General features: G+C 45.7%; 1 protein-coding gene across 2 annotated transcripts in view; it reads right to left on the bottom strand.

The window, feature by feature from the left end:
* Positions 1 to 2896: 2896 nt before the first annotated feature.
* The window catches only part of ARID5B (AT-rich interaction domain 5B), a 175128-nt gene continuing 160433 nt past the window's right edge, over positions 2897 to 17591 (bottom strand). For both annotated transcript variants that reach the window (XM_072756122.1, XM_072756123.1), the window contains 2 exons: positions 9018 to 9216; positions 2897 to 5335 (listed from right to left, as the gene is read on the bottom strand). In XM_072756122.1, the coding sequence (XP_072612223.1) occupies positions 3038 to 5335; positions 9018 to 9216 (2497 nt within the window). In that variant the 3' untranslated portion in view covers positions 2897 to 3037. The remainder of the gene's footprint in view (positions 5336 to 9017; positions 9217 to 17591) is intronic.

The following is a 17591-nucleotide window of genomic DNA, read 5'->3' as shown; positions in this document are numbered from 1 at the left end:
TTTAAATATTATTTAGAATCTCCAAATCTCCAGTAAATCATGGACTTAGTGCTATTTTGAATTGCAACATTTCTTGGAAGCCACGCTCAGTAAATAGATTTATGACTCCATTGCCAATTAGATTCCACAGTTTCCTTTACTAAACTACCAATAACAATGGTTTGATTGCACAAAGAAAGGCTTGTGCAATTCCATTCAATAATAAGGCCCCTTGAACTCAAACAATGCAAACAAAGCCCTATTTAAGACTTTTTAAAATGTAGTTCTCAGCCAATGAAGAATTCAATGGTCTTTTTGAAAGATTTCCAAGATCTCTGTCCGGAGTTTTAAAACAAATAACACACTGCTTCTGTTGGGAATGTATACCCCCATTTCTCTTTATTTGTCCTGATGTTTTGCCGAGGGTATGAGCTTCCTCAGACAGAAACAGTGAGTCTCCTCTCGGAAGAGATGAGAAAAACAAAAGCTGGACTCTGTTAACATTGTTTGAAAATGGTGTGATCGAATTCCAACATGATGAAACCAGACTGAAATCACTGTAGTGGGGAAAGCAAATGCCCATATTCCAAACGGATAGGTGAGGTCCACTAGGGACAGAAGGCCCCCATCTCTTGGAGACACAAACTCCTAGAAACCGCGCACCATCTAGCCCATATCTGCTGCGGAAATGCTGGAGATTCCTTGTTGTTCCATGTCTTCTGATTCGGCCACCATTCAATCTAGTGCAACTTTCTTCTAGGTGTCCAGGCTAGCTAGCATCCTGCCAGCTGGAATTGAGATCTCTTTCCCCCTCTACCTTGTGCAATAGCAGGATAATCTGCACTCACACATTTATAATCTATATTCTACTAGTCTATCTATGGTTCTATTAAATATATATATATATATTTAAATATATATATATATATATGTGAAATTCCACAGGAAGGTAAATAATTAATTGAAGCAAATGGAACTCTTAACACTAGATCTCTACATTCTTTTGTTTCCACCTTTGGATATTAAGTATGTTACATTGAATATTTGGCTTCATATCATGGAGACATTTCAATACAAATGCACGGCATGCATGGCTTTGTGTAAGAGCCGCAGTGTCATCGTTTACCAGTTTTGATTATTTTGCAGTCGAGTTACCTATTTAGAAGTCGAAAATTGTCATCAATTTTCATAGAATTAAATATCTCAGAGGTAAAAGACTGGTTAACTATGGTTCTAATGTCTACTGGGAGTGTTGGAGGAGGGGAGAGGGGGCTGGCTGGGGAGTTCATCAAAGCAGTCTTATCAGCAGGGATGGGACTCGGAAAGAAAAATCCACTCTGTATCGGATGGACTTTTAACAGGCTTAGAAAATGTATCCACCTTGACCTTTACAGCTCAGCAGCAAAGGGAATAATGTGGCAAGAATGACAATCCACACTCTCCACATCTTTTGACTGCTTGAACAACATGACCGTCTCTTCCAACGATAAAAGAAATCATCAAGTGGACCGTACTGCCAGGCGGTTAAAACCATGACGTGCACCACCAAATGTGTGTGCACACACCCAAATCGAACGCCCCATAAACCCAAAGAAGAGGACTTTCTTTTGAAATGGATAATCCAGTATGCCAATTATCCCCAAAGATGTGGCCTGGGAGGTTCTTCTCGGGAACAACCAGAAGCCAACTCGATGAAGGCAATGTGGCTACCTATTACTCAAAAGACCATGGCCCAGGGAAGGTATCTGGTTGGTGCCCGGGCCTGCAGCTGCTGGTTTTCTTCTGGAGAGTCGAGCTCCATCTTCTTCCCAACCCCCTTTCCCACACTGTTTAAAGGGATCAGTGCCAACACCAATGTAAATCATTTTGGCTTCTGTTCTAATTTCTGAAATTCCTAAAATATCTGTGCAGCCCACAAATATGTCCTCTAGACTCTTGTTATTCAGCAACTTGCTGCCGGTGAGGTTTTTGTTTTTATGATTCCTCTGGTATGTAGGACAGTTTCACAGCCTAGATAAGGTAAGTACAATGCTCGATATTTTCACAGACCCCAATACTTCAAAGCAAAGCATTTGGCCGGGTAAGCAGTGTATAAGCTCTTTCAACTATGCCACTTATGAGGAACAAAATCCTTAAGTTGCGGATCTGCAAAGGAACATTCTTTGCACTATTGTGTGCTCAACTGTTTCTTTTTCATTAGTTCCACTAGAATCAGTTGCTTCAATTTGTAAACAATAACTTTACCACCCAAAGCTGCTCAAAATGATAAGATGTGGAAAAAATTACAAACACACATCAACAACTAGGACAGTCAGTCAGCCTTGAAAACAAAACAAAACGAAATAAAACAAAACGAAAACAAAAGACCTGCAAACAAAAGCGATACTGTTTAATTAAAAAAAAAAAAAAAAAAGGACAAGGAGGAAGTGGGAGAAAATGGAACTACCTGTATATAAATTAGGTGAGCGAACAGTGATACGGGTAGTTTTAAGAAGCAAATATATACAGTCATTTTAACAGTGTTTACTTCTCTGGATTGTTTAATAGTGTCAAAATGAAAGATCTATTGAAGTTTCACTATACATTGCATTGATTGAACCTTGGAGAGTTTTAGGAAAAGAGGGGCATCCCTTGGCAAACGCTTTGCCAGTCTTCCTTGCCCCTTCCTGTGAAACGCCTGTCCCTTTTACTCATTTGTTTATTTATTTGTTTATTCATTTAATTATTTTGCCCAGATTGTTCCTGACCGTCGGAACTCAAGGCGGGGTCTTCTAAATTCTTCCCGGGTACCGCACCCCCCTTCGCGAGACCCACGTGCACAGTGAACCATCCAGGTGCAAGGGCATCTGCGGCGGAAGGGGCTCGGGGCTGACCGGCCAAGGCTGCAGGCGTCGCAGAAAGCAGCAGCTCAGCTCTGTGCACCTGCCTCCGCGGCCCCTTTGGCGGGGTCGGCCCTCACCCGGGCTGGCGAGGAAATACTGACTCCTAATGCCGCCGCCGCCGCCGCGCGCCCGGGGTTGGGGGGGAGCTCGGCGAGCCGCGCGGGCCGCGGCCGGGCTCACAGTTTCGTGCTGGGGTGTACGGACGACAGCTGGGAGGACGGGAAGGCAGCTTGAGGGTTGATAGCAGCGAGTGGGTAAATGCTGTTGTGCAAAAGGTCCCCGTACGAGCTTCCCACGGGGGTGGCCGCAGCCAAGTGTCTGTAAAGCTGCTGAGAATTTGTCGGCGACGTAAAAATGCCCCTTTGCATCACGAGCGAGTGGAAAGCCAGGGGCTGCATGAGCGGAGAGAGCACGGTCTGGTTCTTCAAGTACTGCAGCGAGTGGGAGTAGCCGGCGGGCAGCCGGGAGCCGAGGCCCGAGCCGCACAGGCTCCCCGAGTACAGACCCGGGAAGATGGGCGAGGACAGCGCCGCCTTGTGGCCCTCGGCCGCCGCCCCGCCCGCGCCCGCGCCCCCGCCCGCGCCCCCGCCCGCGCCCCCCGGGCCGCCGCCGCCGCCGCCGCCGCCGCCGCCGCCGCCGCCGCCCCCGAGCGCCGCCTTGCCGCCCTCGCCCTCCGGCTCCGGGCCCTTGTCCTTCCCGCAGGCCTCCTTGGGCGGGTCGAGCGGCGACACGGCGCGGGCCTTCTTCCCCGCGATCACCAGGTCCAGGTCCTCCAGGCCGCGCTTGATGGGCCGCGCGGCGCCCACGGCCTGCGGGCCGGCCTTGCGGTGCAGCACCGGGTGCACCACGCCCTCCAGCCGGCGGAGGCCCTCGAGCCTCACGTGGTGCGGCCGGCCCGGCCTGGACAGCGGCTCGGGGTACCTCCTGGGGCCCGACAGGGTCATGGGCGAGACCCGGCAGGCCTTGGGGTGACCGTCTCGGCTCTGGCCGTTGCCCGCCTGGAACTGGGGGCCGCCCTTGCTCTCCTGGGGCCCGGGTGCCGCGTGGGCCAGGCCCAGGACCTTGCCCGTGGGTTTGTGCAGGTTCTTGGGGAGGCTCAGGTCCGTGGGCTGCTCGTCGGCGGGGGCCTCGGCGGGGGCCGGCTTCTTGTCCTGCAGGTGCAGCGAGGCGAGATAATTGACGTGCAGCTTCTCCTGGTGCCTGTGCGCGGGGAAGGAGCTGTTTTCCGCCTCCCTGTACGCGTCCCTGCAGGCGTACTTGGAGGTGTGCTCGGCGTGCAGGTGGTGCTCCGCGTGCCGGTAGAGGCTGTGCAGGTGGGGCGACGAGTAGAAGTCGGCCAGGAAGCCGGGCACGTGCGCGTGGGGCAGCGCCCTCTTCTCCAGCAGCTTCTCCTTGCCCTCCGGGGCGTCGGGCTTCAGCACGTAGGAGTCGGCGAGCGGGCCGAGGTGGTGCTTGGAGAAGCTGCAGCGGTGCGGCTCGGGCCGCCCCAGCTTGTCGTGCTTGAACACGTCGCCGAGGCCCTTCCTGTCCTCCGAGGGCCTGCCCCTGACACTCTGCACGTGCTGGATCACCGACGGCCGGCTCACCGCCGCGTGGTCGCCGCCCTGGCCCTGGCCCTGGCCCTGGCCCTGGCCCTGGCCCTGGCCGGGGTGCGCCTGGGACAGACCCGAGCACAGCTCGTCCCTCGGCATCAGCTTCTTTTTGCTGATCAAGGGGGGCGGGGAGCCGTAGGGGTAGCTGCCGGAGAGGCCGGCCCCGCTCACTTGGGACAGAAGTTTCTTCTTGGCCAGCGGGGACATGATGCCCGGGTTGCCCCTGGAGTAGAGCAGAGGCGTGTAGTTGAGCCCGTGGTTCTCGTTCATGGGCCCGGTCAGGTCTTTGTCTTTGAACATGTCAAAGGACTGAACCACGAGGACCTTCGGGGTCTGCTTGAGCGCATTGTGGATGTCGTCACTGCCCAGCTGGTCCACCTTGACGGTGCAGTTGGCGATGTAGTCGGCCACGGCGGGCAGCTTGTCCTCGTCCAGCTCGCTCGGGCTGGCCAGGGGCGGCTGCGCGGCGGGGAAGCCGGGGAAGGGGGGCTCTTGGAGCTCGCTGTCCGGGCTCTCTGCGAAACAGCAGGGCTGGGGGTCTTGCTTCGAGTCCACGAGGGCACTGGGAGAGGTGAGGGGCTGCTTGCCAGCCCCGGGGCCCAGGCCCGGGCCCCTCTCAGGGGCGGCGGGGGCGGCGGGGGCGGCGGGGGCGCTGGGCAGCGGGGGGGCAGGCCCCTGCTCCCGCACCTGCTCCGCCGCCCTCTCGCCGTTGGCACCTTGATCTGCGTCGCTGTCCTTTTCTGGGTCCGCTCGGGACCCCGCGGGCCTGGCCGCGAAATCCTGGTACCCTTCCGCTTTTCTCTTCCCCTCTGCTGCTGGGAGAGGCTCAGTGATGCTCTTCTGATTTAAAGTCTCTTGTTCCTTCTCTGGCTCTGATGAGACCTGATAAAATATTTCAAAAGGCAGTCAGAAGGAAGCCAAGTGCATGGACACATTGTGCTATGAAGCAAAATATTACACGCAGCAGTTTTTCCTGAAAACGGGCTTGTCAATCAGCTCGGGGAGTATCGGTAAAGCTTTATTGCCTCCCAATCACAGCTCTAAACAAAGAAATCTAAATTACAGAAACGTTAGGCTAGAGGCGCAGATTCGCCAAGTCCCTTGTGAGACACCTATCAAAATGGCAAAGTGTTACGTACTGATGGTATACAACCCTATCACTCCTTGATTCTAATACATAGTTTAATTCTGAGGTTGTTTTCTTGTCAAATCAGTCAATTATCCAAATGGGTTTTAAATTACATGTTGTGCTTTATGACGCTTTGGAGAAAGATTTTTTTTTTTCCCCCTAAGCATCTCTCTCTCAAAAACCAACCAACACCGTGTCAACAACAAGCAACAAACTTACTAGAACCCCTTGCCCTTCTTTGAGAGGGCAGATCCCATCCCATTGCGGCCCGTGCGATGCATAAAAGTAGCAACGCGGAAGTGTTAATTTCTACTCGGTGCCATATGACATGCAGAAAATGGTAAAATACTGGAAAATTATGCAGATGCCACACCAGCCTTGTCTACCTGGGGACAGAAGGACTCGAAGCCTGCTAGGCTGCAGCAAACTACAGTTCTATTAAAGCTAAAAATGAAGTTATCAAAATTCAGGCAGTGAGCACCACCACAAATACAGCTTTTCTATTCACTGGAATACATTGTAGTCAATGAGATGGATGCTCTTTATGTGTCCCTATTGACAGAAATTGTGGGCACAATTTGACCCATTCATTGCTTTATGTAGCTGTGCAAAGTTTGACCTTAGAAGGTCATTTTAACTTTCCATCTGTGACCCAGCTGGCTGACAAGCCCTTTCAAAACTGTCACTCTGCCCTGACATGTCTTAGAGAACAGTCACAAAACAGTTGTATTGAGCTGGTCTTCTACCCCGAATCCCCGCCCCACCCCACCCCCACCCCCACCCCCACCCCCACCCCCACCCCCACCTCAGGCCCCACTCCATCTCGCGTCCCTTGAACATTGTTCTTCTTTGTTAAGAAAAGAAGTGTCGACCACATTAACATCTTTGGGTAAAACTGAGGATGCTGGTGTAGGGATGCACAGAAACAAAAATTTTAAGGAATCAAACCCTTTCGGAGATCCACTTGAAGATATCCCTGTCTTTGAGGGATGTGTTAGACCTAAGAGCTTTTGCTTATCATCTTTCTCTTCTTTCCTTCCTTCCTTCTTTTCTACCTTCTTTCTCTCCTCTCCTTTCCTTTCTTCTCTCTCTCTCTCTCTCTCTCGTACTAATAGCTGCCTTTTCCAGTACAAATATCATTACTTGTTCTACATTAACAATCACCATTGGTCTCTTGAGCTCATACACTACATGAAAATACAGAAAAATGAGTCTGGCAAGGGAAAAAGGCAAATTGCATTTAAATGTTAGTTTCTGATGGGGCTGTTGTTTGAAGTGAAGCTATAAGGGATACTCAGTCTCACTGAAGTGTCTGTGACCTCGGCCTTTGGTTACAGGGCGCTCTATGGTTTTCATCGTAAAACCCCCAGAAGAGGGAGCCTGCTTCTCCCTCTGCCTATGTCTCTGCCTCTCTCTCTGGGTCTCTCATGAATAAATAAATAAAATCTAAAAAAACCCCAAAAACAAACAAACAAACAAACAAACAAAAAAACCCGAAACAAACAGGTTTAGGGGGTCTCTGAAAACTAGGCAGAAAAAACGTGATGACCTTTTTTCTAGGATGGCATTTTATGATCTTCCTTGATAGGTTAAATGGTACCTTCCCAACAGGCAGCTTGCAATCCAATGACCTGAAGACAGTGGGTTTGACTGGAAGAGCTTTATAAAACCTCCTATCTCCATTGAGTTCACAGCTTCATATTGAAAACATCAAAAATTAAGGACAATAAAAACCGCAATGACAGCAATAAAATCCAAACCCCCAACACCCGGTCAATGAGAAGGAATACACGTGGTCCAACACGTGGGTGTACATTGGAGATGGGGAAGCAATTCTTACCATATGGGCACCTTGGAGAGGGTATGAGATGCCAGGTTGTTCAGGTGACCTGATCATGATAACCCTTGACACTTACAGGGCCCCAAGGCATTGGGGCCCGTAAGAAACAGGGAGCCTGAGGGCTTTAAGGGTTTCTTTGAGCTGGAGGGAGTCGGGGCCCTACTCTTGGTAACAGGCATCTCCCACACTGATGGGCTTTAGGGCAATGGGCTGAGGATTCCACCCCCCACCTCACAAAACCGCCATTTCAAACTTCATCCCCAAAGTGGAGCCACTCAAAGGTCAGCTGGCCTCTGGCCTCAGTTTGTCCTCTGGTGCTCTGGCAATGCTGTACATATGGTATCTAACAGAACTCACTGATCCAAAACCCTATAATAAATCACCAGGCCAACAGGATAAAGGAAGAATGGAATGTGAGCCTTAACTTGGAATTTCCTTGCTTTTGGCCATTTATGTTGCAAGCTTGCAGATGTTTAGAAATCTCTGCATCATCTCTTTGCCCCCATTTTTTTAATTACTAAAGCTTAGAATAATTATGAAACAAAAATAAAAACAACAAAAAAGCCTTTTCTTGGTACTCCTATTATCTTCTTAAACAGGAGTCAGTTGGGTAGGTTAATTTCTAGTTAGGAGGTTGCTGTGTGTTGTGTTTCAAGCCAATGTTTAATTAAGGAGTCTCTTATGTGTTCATTATAAACCTGATTTTTAGGGGGTGTTTAATATCAGTACCAAAATTCCCTCTGGGGTTGAATCCTAGAACATGCTGTCTCCAAATGTGGCTGCTAAGTTTTTTTGTTTTGTTTTGTTTTTTATGGGCAGCAGGGTTTTTTATTATTCATGTTGAAACAGAGCCCAGATCAGCCTCCATGACCGGCTGGCTGTACGCTGACAGTGATGGCTTCTACCAAAGAGCTGCTGGGGGCTGTGGGTAGCTGGGACTGGTTTTAAAAGGTTCAGAAACTACCTGTTAACATGAGAGATAATAATGGTTTCAGAGGAACGATTTCAAAATTCTCCCATAAATAATATGTACTTAAGATGTTTCTAAATTGGTCTCAACCCAAGGCTGTCGCACAGAGGTCAATTCCGGGAGGCCAACAAATCTCTGCAGTTTTGAGGACAGTCCTGCAGAGACACGGCACATCGCTTCAACATTCCTCCTCGCTAGAACCCACAAAAGTGTGTTTCGATGTCACACCAACTCCTCACACAGACTGGCTGTGAAATGGCAAAGAAGCCACATCGTTCACACTGGAGTCCCTTGGCTTCAAAGAGCTGAAGCTCTGGCTCCTTCTATCTCAAAGCTGGCATTCGCTATCTGAGCTTTCTATAGGATGATCCCATCTTTCTAGATCTGATTCTTGGCCTATCCCATGTAGCGCCACGCACTGCGTTCCAGCTCCTGAGCAGACCCAGGTCCGCCCTCTGGGGAACGGTGGGGCTGAGACTGTCTGATTTCTCAGTCTGGGGTTGCGGCTGTGCAGGCACCGGCTGTGACTCGGGGCTTCAGGAGACCTGGGACAGGACGAGTCTCACAGAGGGGTGTGTGTGTGTGTGTGTGTGTGTGTGTGTGTGTGTGTAGGAGAGCAACTCACCTCTGGTGATTCCTGGGGCTTCGGGGCATTCTCTTTTTCTTTCTTGCTCTTAGGGATTTCATGTTTGATGCGTTTGGTTCCTGATACTTTTGTTTTATTCTCATTTTCCTGTGAACTGTTCTCCTGTTTCCGAGGTTTGATTGGAGGCAGGGGCTTATCTTCCTCCCCTTTAATAAACCTTTCATACGGTAGGATTAATCTGGAATGACATCAGAAGACACGATCAATCATGAGAGGCAATTCCGGGAGCATCGATGCTATTGGGGTTTCGTTTCTTTTCTCAATACAAGCAGTTCATTGATGACTCCATCTCCAGTGACACCAGCGCGTTTCTAGAAACTTACTCCACAGTTCAGGGATATACTCCCTCAGTCAAAAACCAGTACCTGGTAACATACCTACTTCTTTGCAAGACATCTTTGTGGTTTTGTGAATCTATATACCAGAGATGCCGACGGAAGCGTACGAAGTTAACATCGTTATCATAGCTTGTGAAACAGGGCTAAGTGCCAACAACATCAGCACAGCAACAAGAGCAACACTCGTGAAGGCTGCCATTCGTTTATCATTCTGCCAGCAACTGCTTATTGAGCACCTACTGTGTACTCAGTGTTCAAGGCACTGAGATACAGCAGTGAACAAAATATTCAAAGCCTCTGACCTCATGAGGATGATTAGTCTAGGAGGTACTAGTGTATGTGCCAGGTTAGTGTCCTAGATTATTTCATGTAATCTCCACATCTTTATGGAGTATTATTATAACTGTTACTACTAGTACTACCACTGCCACTACTATTTTTATTTCCTTTTTAACAGATGAGGGCCCCAAAAGGCTAAATAATTTGCCTAAGCAGCACACCATTTGTTAGAGATGGACTTTCTGCCTGCCTCCAAAGTTGATACTTCCACTCATGTCAAAATATTGACCAGACGCTTCGGATAAAGAGGCTAACGGGAGGCAAGCACAGTGGGGCTGAGAGACAGCTGTCTTCTCCTGAGCTCTGAGGTGGGTAGGGGATTCCGGTATGAGCTCAGTTTTAGGGTGCCAAATAAAAGAGTCCCTGGTCAACAGGAGGGCGGACAGACCACTCAAGCCACAAAAATCAGAGGGCTGAAAAATTCAAGCGCTTTAATTATATAACTTTTTAAACAAAGTACATAAAATTGTTCTAAAAAGAGAAACATCAAACAGCTCTAGTTTTAATCTGTTTTCCCTTTGCGACATAGCTCTTGATCTGAAAGGGAAAAATAGCTGATGTAATTAAAAGGGATGGATTGCATTACAATCTCAGTTTCAACTTCAGTGATTAAAGTTTTTATAATGCATTTGGTATGATTAATGACTCACTGTGGGATTAATACAAGACTCAGCCTTAAAAATATGAACTTTAATACAGCAAACATAATTTGTTTTAAATAAGACAAGTTGACTCAATGAAGAAAATGTACTTGGCTTCTAAACAACATAAATCTGTTCAAATATTGGGAACCCTAATTATTTTTAAACTAAGACTTCCAGGCAAAAACTTCTTGGGTTTGGATATCAGTTAGCTATCCTGAAATTGGTTTCTAACCACGCAATCTGGATCTCAGCCCCTTAAACATACACAACTGTTCAGGTTTGCGAGTACAGACGTGGGGCATTTGTGATAATATTTCAGTGTTTAATAAAATACCAAGTAAATTATGGGAAAATGAAATCCCAATTTACAACGTATTAGAAACAGAATTCATTTACTGAGCATGCTCGGACAAGGTATGTGCAAGGAGGCGTGAATAATAGTTTCGAGCCCTCCATCTGGCAGTGGGCCAGCCATGAAGATCAACACAGCCCATGGGGAATAGTTATCTTCAGATCCCATTACAAACTGAGTTTAAACATGTTACAGCTGCTAAAACTGGAAACTGTTCTCTCTATGTCGACTTACTAAAATAATATATGGCTGCCAAATACCTGCTTCCCACTGTAATATTACAGTTAATGTTTATATAATAAAAAGCATAACTAAGCAGAAGAAGAGAGAAAAAAGCAATCTTGTTCATACTTGAATTTATCCTGTCTCGTCTATAAGTCCCCAACGTTACCCCGATCCCTTTTATCTACACAGTCCTGCCAGGGACTCGATCCCCTTTAGCAGGTTGGGGATTACTGTCTGGGAGCCAAACACATCAAATATTTTAAATTGGAAAAAAATATTTTAAATAGACTTTAATGAAAACATTTTTTTATTGTTGGGACAGATAGGTTTGTTTTACTTGTGTTTGGTTGCCATGGGAACCTGAGCAGCACTGAAGTCTGGGTATTCCAGTGGTGGCTGCTGGTTGGGACTGGGACCACCCTGCCCTCGACTCCATTCTCTAATTGAGACGGCGACACCTTGAGGAGCTCTCTCGGCAGAGAAGCACGGTAGTGTTACCTCTGAGTGTGGGGAGAGGGTGACAGGAGGCAGAGAACTGGGTGGGAGACCCACCCAGCGTGGGCCCCAGAGGACCCCTCACCTCTGGGTCTGACTGTCCTGGGGCTACCAGGCCCCCCAGAGGGGTGGGCGCCAAGGACACTTGAATTTCCTTACACAACTGCAGATTCAAGAAGCAGGGCAACATTTCCATTTCATTTCTTTCTTTTTTCTCCCCCCACCCCTTCTTTCTTTCTTTCTTTCTTTCTTTTTTTTTTTTTTTCTTTTTCACTCAACTCAGCAGCTGGCTGGCCGACAGCAGTAAAAACTACATTTCACTTTGCTGGTCAAAGGCCTAAAGCCAGAAGCAGGAAATGTGGAATTAAATGTTTCTTGTATCTGGAAAGAGGCATGACTAAGGTAAAACTGAATCCAAACACAAGCCTTGCTTGTTCAAGGCTTCCAGAGGGAGGGTATATGTGAGCTAGTGAGTGAGCAAGTGAGTGTGTGTGTGTGTGTGTGTGTATAAAGGTCAATTGAGTGGCTCCCCCCCCCGCCCCCCCCCCCCCCCCCCCCCCCCCCCGGCCCTTCTAAATCACTGAAAGATAATTATAGTGGCTCAGGGAAAAAAGGTTCCCAAAATAAAACAAGAAAGGCAGCAGCTAAAAGGAAACAAGTAGAAATATGACCAGCTAAGCCCTGAAGAACAGGGCTCGGTCTCACCCGGCACACAAACAATCGCTGTTCATATAGTGATTTCCGTTTGGTGAGATTTTCACTGAATGTTTTTTCAGTTATCCTGTCACGGTACAACACAATTACCCCACAGGATATGATCTTATCATTTGATTATTAGAAGTTTTTACAGTGCGAGAGGACGAGAGCTATGATAGGTTTCTGAACATTTAAACGTTCAGCGTCCATGTGATACCATTAAAAACAGGTTAGCCAATATGAAGGCCAACATTGCCCAATACAGGAAGCTGAGTAGGTTCGTATTGTATAAAGAATCTAGTATAATGCAACATGCCTATGCCTTGCGGATGATTATTCCTCAAATATTTGTAGTACGACAAAGATTTAATCAGTTTCTAAACTATACAGATAACAGCAAAAATGCACCCCAGCCCCCAAGAACTCATTACACAGGAGAAATATTTTCAATGGGCTGCAACTCTAAGAATGTGGGTTGGGTTTTAGGTGGGTGGAAGTAATGGGGAAGAGAAGCAATATATTCATTAGAAAATCCAGAGAGATTTTTGCCCCTGATCTACATCTACTCTGGGAATTGAGAGCGAGGCAGATAAATGGGCCTTTCTTATTACCCAGATTTCACATTTCAGATTAGCAAAATGCTTATTTACGATGCCATTAATGGATCTGAAATAGGTAAGCCATCATGTATTAAAAAATAACATCTTTCCATAGGCATAAGATTTGTAGCAGCATGAGATTTTATTTTTCCCTAGGAATAATACAAGAATAACATTTTCCACCCCAAAGCAGAAACAGTAGGGGAGCCTTTTGCTATCACCAAGATTCCTATTAAATTCAGTCACTGTGAAAGCAAGATTTTTTTTCTCCTTCTCCTTCTTTTTCTTTTTTTTTTAAATAAAGACGACTCAAAATCAACCCGAGTTAAAATTAACAAATCAATAGCATGATAACCTTGATTTATTAGCATCTGAGCCACTAAATTATCATCATCCAAGAAATTGCTGCTTTGAAAAGATTTCGGCTTTGTTAAATCTCAAGTTAAATAATGGTGCTCCGTATACTAGGTTTTTAGATCGGCCTCATCTGATATTATGAAAAATTCAATACATTTCTCTACAGCAGAAGTCAGGGGTCAGCAAATCTATTACTGTAATGTAAGTAATCTGGCAACCTGCCAACTCTTTCTCCCTTTTATTATTTTTTTTGAAACACCAAGGCAGATAATTTTATATTTACAAATTCTAAAATCCTCCAGGGTCTTGCTTCTCTTAACAAAAACCGGCAGCCTCACATTCAAGAACTGTATATGGCACATGTCCTCATCATTTGCATTTCATACAAAAGAAGAAAGACTCTTCATCTTTATTAGGCAGCGTTCCCCCTTCCCTCACCATAGGCAGAGGGAAAATAATGTCAAATCTCATCTGAACGAGTAACCACTAATAATCTTCTGTATTGATTAATGCTTGCGTGGAATGACTGAACTTTTGGGCCAAAACATTGAGCAAACAGTGCTTAGGAGAAGAAATGAGAATCCATCTATTTATAGAACTCTGCAAAACGGTATTATAATACTGTCTAGAACTGATTCAATTTGGAGAGTCGGGGAAAGAAGTAGGAAATTTTTAGGGTTGAAATTGATCCTCGAACTCACCCTAGTTACTTTATAGACATTCTCATGGCATCAAACCTGTGAAAAAGTCTAGGCCCAAAGATCTGCTGGTGACCTTAGAACAGAATATCTTAGGGGCACAGGGAAATAAAGTTGGTGTGCATGTCAAGGCAAAAATGCTACTGCTATTCTTATACATATTAGGTTTTTTTTTTCACGGTCGTAGAAAAGAAATGACATATTGGTTCCACTGGGGTTTCGGACCTGATCTGATCCCAAATGAAGTCATTATACCTCCAAGTTGATTCCAGGGTTGATAAATTCTAAGGCTTGGCCAGACATTTCCCTTCTCAGCCAGAAATTGAAAATATAACTTCACTGTGAAGTGTGGGAAGCAATCTTTCACCAAATATGGAGCCAATAGAAGGTATATTTTTCTTTTTCGAAGATGATGTATGCACACTGGTTAAGGTTCCAAGAAGAATAGAAAGTTTCTAATCTCACATACTGTTCACCTCTCAGGGTTCCAGACTAAGACCATAAAAATGGCCCAGACCAAGACCATAAAAATGGCGGAAGAGCATTTAGGTGACAGCACCAAAACAAAAGTCAAATATATAAATGTGCTGTGGCAGCGCACACAGAAGCGGGATGTTTCCTCGGAGGGCACAACACTCACTGGGTACAAAAGAAACTTTGTTCCTGTACTTTTAAAAGCCAAGCTCCATCTAAGAGAGATGTGGGCCCTGGGTAAAGATCTCCTTGATTTTATGGTGTGAGTTTCTGTAAAGCAGAAAAGAAAAAAAAGTGTGCAGAGTATGAGGAGCAAAATTTCAGTAACCATGAGAGCTGAGAAAGAGGTCTCCGGTGTCTTTCTCCAACAGATGAGAAGGTGAATTGAAGACTTTGAGCATCAAGCCATGGAGCGAGAGTCCATGCTGACATGGAGGTCATGGAGGATGAGTCTATGGCAGGACTCATGGGAGACAGGAAAGCAATGGGGAAAACGCAGTGTGGATTCTGTATAGAAGACTTAGCTTAGCCCGTGAGCTCACCAAGGGTAAATTGTACCGAGCTCTTTAATAAGGAAGTGGGTGTAGTAAATAGCATCATTTGTGTTCTGTGTAAGATACCCAAAAGGTATGTGGCACATTATTATCAACAGCATTATACGGCCACTAGTCTTTAGAAAAGCTCTTTCTTGGGAAAATGACCTGCCTATCACTACCTACTCAAGAGGCATGAGAAGATGAACAAGAAACTTTTTTTGAGGGCATTAACACTGTCCATTTGCCCCTGGAAGTGGTGGGAGGGTTGTTTCTTCAGCCCATTAATGACTCTGACACCTTCCTCTATGGTCCTGGAGTGCCTGTAACCCTAACTAAACAAAGAAAGAGAAAAAGGGTTCATGGACCAAAGCCCTAGCAAGACGGTGGCTTGATTCCTATAAACGACTGTCGATGTGAGAGAGGTGGTTCGAGGATGAGAGGCCCCCTGAACTGGAGTTACATTGGTCTATGGGGACCTTGGTTAAAAGGTGAGGTGGGAGGGTGGGGTGGGCAACTTCTGATTGTTCTCATATATTGATTAGGTATAATGATATTAATGGTAGCCACCGTGTATTAAGTGCCTATCAATACCAGGCGTTTTGTATATCTTAAGTTGCAACCAGTACAAAAAGATGTATATCCAGATACATTATTTTATCCTCATTTTATAGCTGTGGAAACTGAGGTTCAGAGTGAAATAGTTAAATGACTAGTCAAAGGCATGCAGCTAGTAAATGTCAAAATTTGAGTTCAAACACAGATCTGCCTGCCTCTCTGAGCTGCTTTCATATCAGCAGGGTAGCAGTGCATTTTCATACCTTGTCTTAAAAGTACCAACACCGAGGAGACACTGAATGAACTGATCACCCCTGGCTTAAGAGAATCCTACGTCTTAAGGCACTAAAAAATCAGGGTGAGCATTCTCCTTTTCTCAGAAGCAGCAGTCCTATAAAACACTCATGTGGCCATTCCACAAGGAGTCAGCCCGTTACAACAGAAGCAGCCCTATGGTTTGGGCACTTGGCACAATTCTCCTCTAACAAAATGCCAGCAGGTTATCTATGTCATGACTCTCTAAAAGGTGGTAACTCTGGGTTAGGTCAGGCCCAACTTGATGTTGGACGGCAAGAGAAAATTAAGAATAATATATCCTCCATGGATTTCAGCCTGTAGCACTGAATCTTACCACACACACGAGGTTCTCATGGCTTCCCCATCTAGAATGAAAGCTCCTCAGGGGGCTTTGCTTCTAGGGTGCCTCCTTGCCACTTCGGTGAGGGTCTAGACTGACATTAGCCCCATGTCTTTCAACTTAAGACCACACTGAAGAAAGCTGGAATGGATTTAAGAAAGGCTGACATTATGCCCCTAGGGATTAAAATACACGCTCACAACAGAGGGCATAGACCCAAAGCAGCACCCAGCCCTCCACAATGCCAGCAAGCAAAGATGGCGGCAATTATTCTTCTCGATGAGAAAACAATGACTAACTCAGAATCAAGTTGCGTGGATCCATTTCAAGGGCAGATGAACATTATTTCAAGAATAATAGACAAATACAACTACAGTGTTTTCAACAGAATAAGCACCCCAGAAATGAAGACAGGCAGTGTTCATTATGTAAAAACAGGCAAAGAACTATTGCATTTAGGTCCCATGTATGTGAGATAGCGTGGATTATGGAGCTTCTGAAATGTTCATCAGGTCCCCCAAACATTTATTATTTTGATCGAACTTTGTAATAACTCATCTAAAAACAAAATGTTCCAAGAGGTTTTCAGTGGAAGAGTTAAGGATATATTTTAATGGTAAACAATTACATTCTTCTGTCATCTGATACTTTTTTTCTTTCTTTTTTGGAAACAGGCTCTCTGAATTTTCAATAGTTCCTTTGTGAAGGCATCTGTTACTCACGTAATTGAAAAGATGTTTGTGCAGTGGCATGCTTGAGAGTACAGTTATTTAATCTTAATGATAAAGCCCTGAGGACAGAAAATCATAAGTAGAAACCTCTTGTTATTTATCAAAAAGAAAAGGGGCTAAGACACCTAATCTATTCTCAAATTTAAATTCATGCTTGATGAAAACTATCAATAAAACATTGGACCTGAAAAGTTTCTTAAATACTATAGCCAGGTTCAAAGGGGTGAGTTAGGGGGGGAGGTAGGAAGAAAACGAAAATGAGACAATAAAGGAGCTTGACAAAGAAAAACTGCTGTTTGGCAAGCTTTTTTTTTTTTTTTTTTTTGGGTCAAACAAAGAACTTGCTGTAGTTTACAGCATGACACACACACTTGATTAGTTTGTGCCTGAGGGTGTTTTTACACTCTATAGTGTAAACTCCAACTTCTATTAATTACAACTTGCATTTAGAGGCAAATTTAAGAATTTTTAAATAGAGATTTTTTTTTCCAAGGCTGTTGTTTATTTTTTTTTAAACAGAAACCAGTTTTTCTACTCCAGGGCCTGGCAAGGGCTTTGTTTTCCTTTTTAGAAGTTTTTTGAAATACTCAGGCATTGGAAAGGTAGCAGAGCACTTTAAGCACTCTGAGGGATACAGAGGGAGGCTTTTGCTTATGAAGTTAACTGACCGTCCTTTCGGGAGAAATTCTGTAGGTCCCCAAGAACAAGCTTGGTGGGGGTGTAGACAGAAGGGCTGTGGCTATGCCTCAGCCTGTCTGAATCTTGGTGCCTTGTTAGATTTCCCTGACCGCTGGGTATTGCTAAGAGCCAGAGGCCTTCTGTGGGTTTAGGGGAAAGGGTTGAGAGGGCATGCGTGGCAGTGTTGCAGAGGTGTTGC

The sequence above is a fragment of the Vulpes vulpes genome, chromosome 4 (genome assembly GCF_048418805.1).
Source record: "Vulpes vulpes isolate BD-2025 chromosome 4, VulVul3, whole genome shotgun sequence".
NCBI classification, from domain to species: Eukaryota; Metazoa; Chordata; class Mammalia; order Carnivora; family Canidae; genus Vulpes; species Vulpes vulpes.
The sequence above is the reverse complement of the archived record's forward strand: the minus strand, read 5'-3'. Positions and strand labels throughout refer to the sequence as shown.